General features: G+C 51.3%; 1 protein-coding gene across 1 annotated transcript in view; it reads left to right on the forward strand.

Moving 5' to 3' along the window:
• Positions 1-4,088, forward strand: part of DOCK2 (dedicator of cytokinesis 2) — a 418,871-nt gene extending 414,783 nt beyond the window's left edge. The window contains exons 51-53 of the mRNA XM_028163781.2: positions 1,084-1,204; positions 2,544-2,686; positions 3,552-4,088. Coding sequence (XP_028019582.2) covers positions 1,084-1,204; positions 2,544-2,686; positions 3,552-3,614 — 327 coding nt within the window. The 3' untranslated portion in view covers positions 3,615-4,088. The remainder of the gene's footprint in view (positions 1-1,083; positions 1,205-2,543; positions 2,687-3,551) is intronic.
• Positions 4,089-11,676: the final 7,588 nt, after the last annotated feature.

The raw sequence follows: 11,676 nt of genomic DNA on the forward strand, positions 1-11,676 counted from the left end.
TCGGCAGATCTCCACTGCACGCCCGGCGCACCGCCTGGGGCCCCGAGACGTGGGCCGCTCAAGCCTCACTCTCACAGTGAAGTGGGGTTACCGAGGTGGCATCTGAGGGGCAGGGAGGTGAAGTGCTTGCTGGCACCCCTGCAGCCTGGATGTGACAGAGTGGGATATGACCCAGGCTGTCCCTGTGTCCTTTCTACCATCGCACAGGACTCTGAGGCTGGGGAGAAGCTGCCTGGTCCACCACTGAGCAGGAGAGCCGCCCTCCCAGGGCTGGGCCAGGTGTTTCCACCTCGGCCCTCTATCCCCACCCCAGGGCCTTTCTAACCACTGACATCTCAGACTCTGCTAAGCTCTTCCAGTGGACCGGGAGCCCAGCTGGGGATGCAGAGATGAAATTCTCACTGCCCTGACTTTAAGAGTTATTGTCTTATAAACTAATAACTATTTAATATGAGACTTGGTACCAGACAGCCCTGGGTTCAACCCCAGCTTCCCCCTGAAAGAGAGGTTTGTTGAAAGCATTCTGGGAGCCTGGAAGGGGGAGAGGGATTTACTCTCCTGGGAAGGGAGGGCTGCCGGATGAAAGGGCAAGGGCCCAGCTGAGATGCCTTCCAGCGACGAAAGAATCCCTCACAAACTTCCCAATAGGCCTCAGAGGCTATTCTTGCCAGGGGGAGAAGGCTGGAAACAAAGACTGTGTTTCACAATTCTAGGGGGAGAAGGCTGGAAACAAAGACTGTGTTTCACAATTCTAGGGGGAGAAGGCTGGAAACAAAGACTGTGTTTCACAATTCTAGGGGGCGTCATTCACACCATAGTCTAAATGAATGCCCCCCTTGCCCCACCCCACATACACACAGCAGAGTTGTATAGTATACAACCTGTGCAACCGTGCATGGCACGCTGGCATAGAGTGACGCAAAACAGAATAAATGAACTTGGGCCTGGGTCCATAGAAGCCATGACAAACCCTTATCGCTGACTTTTCAGGGCCTAGAACTGCCTCATGCTAAGCCTCTGTGGTGTGTGTGTGTGTGTCTGTGTGTCTCTGTATGCACATGTGGGCATGATATATTCATCCAGCTTTCCAGGAAGCACGAGTTCATGAGTGACACCAACCTTTCGGAGCATGTGGCCGTCGCCCCCAGGGCGTCCATCCTCTCTCAGATGAGTTTCGCCAGCCAGTCCATGCCCACCATCCCAGGTACGCACCCTGCCACCACCAGCACGGGGGGTGTAGAGGTGTCTGGGGGTGGAGGAGGGTGGGAACCATATCTACACAGCAAAGTGAGCTAAGCACCGTGGAGGTAAGAGGCTCTGCTCACAGCCCCCCTGTCCTCTGAGCTCTCCCCACACCCACCCACTTCTGTGGCCCTACCAGGGCTGGGGTGGAGGCCTGCTGTCACTCTGGAGCTCAGGATCCACTGGGAATGTGGTATGTCCCACCAGGTGGTCCTGGGTTCTCAGTTAGCCAGGCCCTCCCAGGGATCGGAAGTTTGCCCCTGGTAAATCTCTCAGCCCGTGTTTCCCTCTGGGGCCTGGAAGGCTATTTCCGGGACTTACAGAAATTGCTGCCACATCTTACAGTTGCAGAGTGTTGGATACACAGATACTTCCTTTCCCCCATCACTCATTCATTGTCCGGTGAGGAGGTCTGCAGCTTACAGATGACCTTTGCTAATTCACAGAGGGGGACCTGGGGCTCTAACTGGGGATGTAGCCTGCCCAAGAGCGCTCCACCTGGCATGTGGCAAGTCTCTGGTGTCGGCCACTCTGTGCTTGGTGACAAATGTTCCTCCTTCGTTGTTTCATTTAAGCCTCAGCGCAAACCTATGAAGTAGATCATGTGACCAGCCCCATTGTATGGATGAGGAAACTGAGGCACTGAGAATGTTAGTCTCCTGACTGTCCCAGCCACTAAGTAGTGGAGGCCCCTGGAACTGTACCCCACTGCCCAGCCTCCCCAGGCAGGACACCCCCGTGCGGCCGTTTCACTCTTGTCCTCGCAGCAGGCCTCACAACGCCCTTGAGGTCTGTGCTCTTACCCCCAGGTACCCAAAGTCAAAACCGAGGGTCAGAGTCGTCTGTGTGACTCTGAGCTGGGGACCATAATCACCAGATGACACCTTGGTTGGAGATGCTCTCCTCCCGGGACCTCTGGGTTCTCCGTGTTGGAAGACAAGAGTGAACCCACACGATCTCCCCGACCTGGGCAAAAGGCCCTGTTCCCTGAGGACGTCAGGGACCCAGTGGCCAGGGCCTTCCCCCACCATGGACCCGTGTTTCCAGCCCAGAAGCCCTTGGACGAGGCCTCGATCGGGCCACGCTGCAGGCTGCCGTGTGCGGGGCTGGGCAGGCCTCAGCGCACTGGACGGACAGGCTCGACAGTCCCAGCACGGCAGCACTCGGGCCGTCCGCCTCCTGCCTGGCCCCCTGCCTGTTCTCCCTGGATTCTATCTCTGTCCCCCGCGCATCTCCCATCTGCCCCCCAAAGTCACCCTCTCTCCGCCCACCACTCACGGCGGCTCTTGTCTCTCCCGCAGCCCTCACGCTCTCGGTGGCCGGCATGCCCGGGACGGAAGAGGCCAACTCATCCCCCCGCCTCAGCCAGACCTTCCTCCCTCTGTCAGAAGGCGACAAGAAGACGCTCAAGCGGAAGAAAGTAAATCAGTTCTTCAAGACGATGGTGAGCACCCAGACAGTGCAAGGAAGGGGGGGTGGGGGGAGGAGGAAGGGAAGAGGGGGAGGCGGAGAGAGGAGAAAATGGGGGCGTGTGTGTATATGCGCGTGTGCACGTGTGGTCACCCTCAGGGAGGTATGGGCAGGGCCCCCTAGGGTGGGGACGGTGGCCAGAAATGCCCAGAGTGCAGTTCTCCTCTTGGCCCCCAGGTGGCTGCCCTGAGCAGGATGGACCCCAGCTGGGCTGCAGGAATGTGCCCGCCGGTGTGCAGGGCCCCTGGGACCTGAGAAACCATAGCTGTCCCTTGCTGCGCCCGGGCAGCTATAAGTGCTCTTTAATTCTTTTGGAAGAACTTTCCTATTCAGCTTATATCACAGAATCCTACTATTTAAAAGTTTTGTTTCCAAGCCCTGACTTCTCAAGTCCCATCTCCTATTGTTACTTGTCAGTCTTTGCTCAAGATGAAGGTACCACTGACACCTTGATCCTCAGGGTGCTGTTAAAGCAGGACTCCGCTGCCGTAAGAACTGCAAGTTCACCATGAGCGCGCAGTGAGTCAGGCACCATGCTAAGCCCTTTCCAAACGTGATCCCATTTGACCTTCCACTGTGCGGATTTTATCAGGCTCACAGAGTTAGGTAAGCGACTTGCCCAAGTTCACACGGTTCCACGAAACAGCAAAGCCTGTGTTCTAACCACTGCATGGCACAGCCTTTCTGGTCACATCAATCAACGTCACGGCAGCTCAGGCTCACTGGGTTCTGGGAGGGGTCAGCTCGGCGGCCCCTGTGAGTGGGACAGGAAGCCCTGCTTTGGTGCTCATGAGAACCCCATTTTGGGTTGTGTCTCTTTATCCTCTTCTCCCACGCAGCTGGCTGGCAAACCTGCCGAAGAAGGCAAGCAGACCTCCGACTTACTGTCCGCCAACCTGTGAGATGCTGCTGACCAGGGCTGCACCTAAGGAGACAAGGATGGGAGTTTCCAGAAGAGGAGACACACAGTGGGACATTGATGCCTCAGAGAGTGGGGAGACCGTCCATCGGCTGCCTGCACTCAGGCAGAGGGAATGGGCTGATCTAGGCCCCAGAACTGTCAGCGGTGACAGACCCAGTATCACCAGGGCCAGTGACCCAGGTGCTGGGTGACGATGCCCCATCTGGATTCTTAGCCCCACGAGGATCCATCAAGAATGCCTTCTCCCCGTACGCTCTCCCCAGCATCCTGGGCATACCTTTTTATAGCCCAGTTTCGTAGGTATAAGGAGCTATATTTTTGTGTCATTTTCTAAGCTGAACAGAAAAGCTTTTGAATATTCTTTTATTTTATTTTTGGTTAACAGTTTTGTACTTTACATTTTTTAATACAGCCAACCCATCTTTTTTCTAGCTGATCATCTCCAAAGTGTTGCTATTTCTTACTGACAATAAAAACGATTCCGTGACTCAAGCAAGCCTCATTGCATAATTCCATCAGCTGATTCCCTAAGGCCCAGGACTGGACAGGTTGCTCCTGGGGATGGTCGGGAGGGCAGGCAGGCCCAGGGCCTCCAGTGATGTTAAGAAACCTGGCTCCAGCCCATCCCAGTGCAAATCCGCCCACCTTGTTCGTGCCACCCCCAAGAATCTTCTCTGCGACTTCAGTTCGTTTAAATATTCTTTTATTTTATTTTGGGTTAACAGTTTCGTACTTTACATTATTTCCCAGATGAAGACACCGAGGCACAGAGGCACGACGTGAGCTAAGATCATACACGTGATACACGGAAAGGCTGGGATCAAACTGGCAGCTGGACAGGAAACTTGGCTTTAACTCTGTGCTGCCTCTTGCATGCCTTCACGCACGGGCCGTCTGTCGCTTTTGTCCACCCCAGTCTCTTCGTGTAGCCGCCACGGCCCCTCACCAAGCCCCAGCCCTGTTGCCCGGTCCAGCTTCCGCTCTCTCCTCAACAGTCCAGTGAGTTCTGTTTCGGTGGTAGTTGGGGCTTTGGCTGCATCATGGATGCTCTAAGGTGAGGAGACAGCGCCCAGAGGCTCGGAATCTGGCTGAGTTCACTTTCCAAAGGGGCAAGGAAGTGCACGTGTGCAAAGGAGTGTCCCCAGGGAGCTGAGGAGCTGGACCCACCAGGGCATCTTCATGGCTTCACGGCTGGTGCTGTGAGCGGTGGGTGAAATTTATGTATTTGTTTATTTATTTATTTTAAAGATTTTTTTTTTGATGTGGACCATTTTTAAAGTCTTTTTATTGAATTTGTTACAATATTGCTTCTGTTTTATGTTTCGGGTTTTTTTTTTTTTTTTGGCCCCAAGGCATGTGGGAATCTTAGCTCCCCGACCAGGGATTGAACCCGCACACCCTGCATTGGAAGGCAAAGTCTTAACCTCTAGACTGTCAGGGAAGTCCCATGGGTGAAGTTTAAATACTGCTTAGAGAAAGATCTTTGGAGCGGTGAGGCCCAGGATGAGAGACATTTCAGGGTGTGATAACGGGGGTATCGGGAGAGGCAAGGACCAGCCCCAAAGCTAACTTTTCTCATCATAGGATTTTGCCAGAGGTGGACTCTGGAAGAAAGAGTGGGTCAGGTGAGGAACAGAGGCGTTGGGGGTAGAGGAATCGTCCCCTGTGAAGGGGGTAGGGCAGCGAGGTTAGGGTGGGTTTCTCCTGCCCAAAAGGAGTCAGGACAGAGCACAGAAAAGGCAAGAGTTGATATTCACCAAACCCGCAGAGCAAGTACCATGCAAAAGACTTCCATAGCTATTTATAAAATATTAATGTCTTCTATTTACTGAGAAGTTTATAATAAATAACCCTTATAATAATCAGGGCTACTAACCCAAACTCTTATAATAATAAGCACAATTAACCATATTGTTTTTCTTAGATTTAACTCTTAATGACTCCAATGAGAAAATTCTTAAGAGAGTTGGATGCAGTTATTTTTGACTATTTATAAAACTGGGGGGAAAGGAAGTAGATTTTATGAAAAATGTGTCCCATTGGCAGACTCCCAAAATGCACACAGATCTTAAAAGGAGTTTAAAATTAAACACAAATAACATATTTGGTGTTAAATGTTATTTTAAAAAATCTAAATGTTTAAATCAGTGAACACTTGGGAAAATATTAGGTCCTCATAAACAGTGGCTGCCTGAATTTCAGCGTTAAATGACCACATTTACAAATGAGTAGGTGTGGTTTCCAGGGATCTTAGGATTTGCCGTTAGGGCAGGTCACATGAAGATCCACCCAGCTGGGCCCTGGGTAATCATAGTGACCCTGACTGTGAGACACAGGGGTAAGAGCAGGTGATCCCTGGGCCAGGCATAGAAGCATCAACTCATTTCTGATTTACAGGGACACATGGGGCAGTCACCACTGTGGCCCCAATTTCTACAGTACAAACCACAGTAAAGAGGAGAGCTCACAGCCCGTTCTCCTCCCTCACGAATGTGATGAGAACTGTCCAAAGCCCTGGAGAAAGCACCATCCCTGCCCTCAAGGTGCTGCGGGTCCCACAGTGAAGCAAAGTGTGCCAGGTACGGAGGGACCCAGCAGGGGAGGAAGGCTTCCCCGGCAGGATGGGAAGGTGAGTCAGAGTCGTCCAGGTGGAGAGGAGGAAAGGCAGGCACGTGCTGAGCAATTGTGAGAAGCTCACGTGGCCACAACCCGAGGCGGAGGCTCAGAGAGGGGGTGGGGTGCATGGGACAGGAGAGGTCGGACAGGTGTGTGCAGGGTCTTGAATGCCATGGTGGGCAACACACATGAGTACCTACTATGTGCCAGCCACTGCTCTTGGCAATTTGCACTTTAGTAACTGTTGAATCCTCACAACCACCCTCTGAAGCATATAGACTATTAGTTCCGATTTACAGTGAGGAAACAGGTCCAGAGAGGCACAGGCACTTGTCCTGGGTCACACAGCTTGGAAATGGCAGAGCAGGGACTTTATGCTTTGGGGTCTGAGGAGCAGGCTGTTGAGCAGCATGTTTCCAAGGGATAACATTGGGGACACAGCCTGGATCCCCAGATCACTTGCTGTCTAAGCTGGGTGTGCACTGGGGCTCCCTAAAAGCACTATGTCCAGCCCCACCTGGGCCTCACAAGTCAGAATCTCTGGGGCACAGGCCCGGGAGAGTGGTTTTGATCAGTTCCGTAGGTGGGTCCTATATATGAGACCTACTGGGCAGGACCTTGAAATCCACACAGCTTTGCTTCCCATTTGCTAGATGAGGAAACTGAGGCCCAGAGGGGCCAACACAGCCCACCAAGTCCCAGAGTGAAAAAAGGAATAAGTGACCAAGCCCAGCTAGAGTGACTGCCTCTAACCAGTGTTCTTTACCCAGAGACAGGGGAAGGGGCGGGAGGGGGAGGGGCAGAGAGGGAGGGGAACTCCTTGTTGAGCGGGCTGTTTCTCTAGGTGCAGCACAAAGGCCTCTGGTGGTATAGGAGGGGTCTTCAGTGGACACGGTCACAGCTTCACATAACATGGACTCCAATTACATTAGCTTCCTATTGCTAGTGTCACAAATTATCACAAGCTTAGTGGCTTAAAACAACACAAACTTATCTGCTACTGTTCTTGAGGTCAGAAGTCCTAAATTAGTCTTTGGGGTGAAAATCAAGATGACAGCATGGCTGGTTCCTTCTGGAGATTCCACTGGACCGTTTCCTTGCCTCTTCCAACTTCTAAAGGTGGCAAGGCATTCAGCATTCCCTGGCTTGTGGCCACGTCGCTCCAATCTCTGCTTCCATTTTTACGTCTCCCCCTCTGCTATTAAATCTCCCCTGTCTCCCTCTTAGAAGGACCATTCTGATTACACTGCGCCCACCTGGATAATGCAGGATAATCGCTCTATCTGGTTTTTACTTAATCACTTCTGCAAAGTCCCTTTTACCTTGGAAGAAGACAAATTCACAGATTCTGGGGATTTGGAAGTGGACTTCTTGGGGAGGGGTCATTCTGTCTGTCACACACATGATGAGAAAAATCTCTCCCTTTTCAATTCTCTTCAGTGCTTTTGCCTTCTCCAAGGAGAAAGTCCTTGGCTGGTGTGTTTCATCACCTCTCTAACACTTGGCTGATCTCACATCCTAGCAAAGAGTGAGCAAGCTCAGGCCGGTGCTGCCTCAGTTTCCTCATCTATAAAATGGTGATAATTATAGTACCTCCTATAATTGCTGTGAGGACTGGATGAGATAACAAGGATTCAGGCTGTGCCCAGCATGGTGTAAGCTCTAAATAAATGCTCATTCTCCCTATTTTATGTATAGCAAATGATACTGATACTGATGATCCATTCCCAGAAATCGTATGGAATTTATCTTTAAATTCATTAAGTAAAAAAAAAAAAAACAAAGGAAAAGAAATGTGAGAACCGATTTAAAAATTATAAGTAAATCAAAACTACAGGCACTGCACAAAGATGGCAAAATGAGAAGGGGTGTGAGCCTCAACCGTGTGACTCTGACAGTGTCCTGCACACACACATGCCCAGAACTACTGCCGTGGAGAGACTCGATTAGCATTTTCTGAATAAGTGAAGGAATGAGCTATTGCCAAGCATCGCTTCAGAGGCATTTCCTGTATTGTCTCATTCAGTTCCTGCAACAGTCCTTTGAGGGAGGTGACCCTGGTTAGCCTCATTTTCCATATGCGCAAACAGAGGTTCAGAGATTAAACAACAGCAAGGCACTCAGAAAATATAACTGGAGGAGCCAGATTTGAATCCAGACCAGACCCACTGTCCCCCTTGGCTGCCTTCTAAGGCATTTTGCCCCATTGCCAACCCAGTTCCCACTATTTCTATCACAGCGGCGTTAAGGTGTTTTTCTCCAGGGGGCATGTTTCCTCCTTGAAGCTGCTGCTGGTCTTGGGAACCCTTCTCTTTATTAAAGGGGCTCAGAAACCGTGGGCCATTGACCAGAGGTGTCACCCAGTCTCTGCACTCTGCTCCCTGCCTTTAAAGAGTTGGCCACCAGAGAGCAGTGTTGGTCTATGTTTCTCCAGCCTCAAAATCACCCAGAAACCGGAGCGGCAGAGAGGGGACCAGGATCAGCTCCAGCCTGGTTAAAGCCTGGGCCAGACTCCCAGAAGCCCGCACTTGGGGACAGAGAGGCCAGCCCCATGGCAAGCCCCCAGAGTACACTGAGACAGCGCTGGTGAACACTGCTACCCTGGCAGGACAGGAGGCCCAGGTAACAGCTCATTGCCATTCGCAGAGAACCGATCTCTTGTCACCATTTTACAGATAAGGAAACTGTGGCACAGATAGTTTAGGCTAGAAGCCAACTAGTCCCAGATCCCCCCATTCCCCATCCCAGCCAATCCTCACCCTGTCAGGCTTCCAGAAACCTTGAAACTCCGGAGCTGTTGTGTTTCATGTGTACTAAGGAACAGAGCCCGAGGAGCCAAGCCTACAAAAGGGGAATCCAGGGAAGGCAGGTAAGTGCACAAGCTCGGGGACGTGCAGCCCCAGCTGGTGGCCCTCTCCCCAGAGGCCTCTCCCCTTGCCCTCAGGCTCCCAGCCCCTGACAAGCGCTCACATTCACGGAGCACGTGCTACGTGCGTGCCTGGCACTCAGTCCTCAGAGCAACACTGGGAGGGAGTTGCCTTTCCCCATTTTACAGATGAGGAAACTGAGGCCCAGGACTGTTGATTGCTATCTGCAGTATTACCTTACCAAGGAGTAGAGTCAGGACTGAGACCCGGAAGTTTGGCTCCAGAGCTTGAGCTTCCTGCTCCCTGCCCTGCCCTGTGATGCAGCAGCAGCCAGTTCGGACCCCACCTGCCTCCTTGGCCTCTGGTTATTCATCCTCCTCGGCCTGTTTCTTCACACAGTCCTCCAACCCATGAAAGTCAAGATCAGAGGTGGTGGCCCCGGGGGGATGGGGCCTGTGCACATTCACCCTTTCTGCAGGCCTTGAGCCCGTGTGGGCTCCTAGAGCCATATGGGCTCCAGTGCCTATGGCTGTCTGCTGGGCACATGCTCCAGAAGAGTGGCAAAGCCTTCCCTCCTCCCCCGGCATTGCCCCCAACTGGTGAGATTGTCCCAGGGTGAGAGCAAAAACACTGTGTGGAGGAGGATAGATGCTGGGCCTCCTGCCCAAGCCTCCCTGTCAATATCCGGCCTCTGGTACCCAGGCATTCAACAATCACCCTCCTCCTCCTCAACAGTGTCTGCCGCATCCTGGGCTCTACACCTGATATATATCACATCATTTTTCATGCAAAATGCACACGAGACAGGTTCTATTTGCAGCTCCATTTAAGAGATAAGCAAACTGAGGCTTTGTGAGGTCAAGAAACATGGCCAAGATCATACAGCTACTAAACAGCAAAGGAAGGGTTTGAACCCAGCTCCACCCAGCCCCAGAGTGCATGTTTTTCATGTTCTATTGCCTTGTCCCAAACATCTTAATCTGGGGCTCAGAATATATGGTCTTTTCTCATTCAAGAAGTCCTCCCTCTGGACTGCAATATGCAAACTGCTGCCCCGCATCTCTGGCTGGCTCAGGCCCCACCTGTCCAACCTTTTATTGTTTCCCCTGAAGCTGGGCAGGCCACCCCTTCTCAGGCTTGGATTTCCACCTCTGGGAAATCTCAAAAAAGGCTAAAATAATTTCATCTCTAAAAGGACCCTTGTTTATAGAGACACTTGACTCTTTTCCCAGAGGCCCTGGGACGGATCAGGGGGGTTCCGGGATATGGCCCCCAAACCTCCCCTGGGGGTAGGACAGGCAGCTCCTGTTACCCACCCCAAGGGCTGCAGCAGTGCTCCTGAAATCAGGAACGAGGACTCTGGGGATGAGTTGGGTGCCGCTGGCGTGAAGGCCTGGCCCAGTTGCGAGGTGTGGGGAGGGCATGAGAGGCTGGGATCCCAGGCCCCTGGACTCCTGGGCCAGAGCCTCTGTGTGGTCAAGGCTTCCTGACAGGCTGGACTCCCTCTGATCTCCAGGGGAAGGAACCAGGGCCCAGGTGCGATGGGAGGGTTAGGTGAGTATTCCTCAAAAACACCTCTAAGGAAGGAGACCCCAGCAATAGGCAAAGGGCGGAACAAGGGCTCAGGAGACGGGGTCCAACCCCAGACCAGCCGTGAACTTGTCATGTAATTCGGGGCCCGTCTGACCCTCACCTGCAGATGGCAGGGTCCAGCTGTACAGTTGGTGTCTGCACTAAGTATTCCTCCCTTTGTTCCTTCATTGTAAATCCCCACCTGCCAAACCATCCCCCTGCCCACATGCCGCTGAAAAAAACAATTAACTGGAAAGGTAGCAAACTCAGTGATGAACTGTACGTATCAAATGTATACTGACTCTTCTATATAATAACTAAAATTTGAGGGTGTCTCTAACCACCATGTTAAATGACTTACATTGATTATGTCATTGAATGCTCACAGCATCCACAGAATTCATAGCATTATTTCCATTTTCACCTGAAAAAACTGAGGCCAAGAAAAGTTAAATCACTCGTCAAGCTTGCACAGTTGTTCAGTGGCAAAGCTGGGCTTTGAACCCAGGTCCTCCTGATCTCAGGGCCTGTGTCTGCTGTATCTCTTCTACAGTGCCTCTTGCTGGCCTTTTATATTTAACCCCCAAAGCAAATCACATGTGTGCTTGCCTTTCTCTAATCATTTAAATCAGAAACTACAGAAAGCAACAACAAAATAACATCTAATTCCCTATCTTGAAATAATAATCGACAGTTTTACATTTATATTTACATAGTTCACATACATGTGTGAATACGTATTTTTACCAAAAAAAATCATGCTATTTTGCAGCCTGTTTCTTCAAATATTATTAGAACATAATATTTTTTCATATCACTAAATATTCTACAATCTATTTTTCATAGCTGCATAATATTTCATCGTTTGAATGATACTAATTTTTTTTTTAAAACCAGTCCCCTATGGTTGGACATTCAGGTGAGTTACAGTTTGTTACAGCTATAAATAATGCTATGGTGGATACCCGTGTAGCTAATTCTTGCTCT

The sequence above is a fragment of the Balaenoptera acutorostrata genome, chromosome 2 (assembly GCF_949987535.1).
Source record: "Balaenoptera acutorostrata chromosome 2, mBalAcu1.1, whole genome shotgun sequence".
Classification (NCBI taxonomy): domain Eukaryota; kingdom Metazoa; phylum Chordata; class Mammalia; order Artiodactyla; family Balaenopteridae; genus Balaenoptera; species Balaenoptera acutorostrata.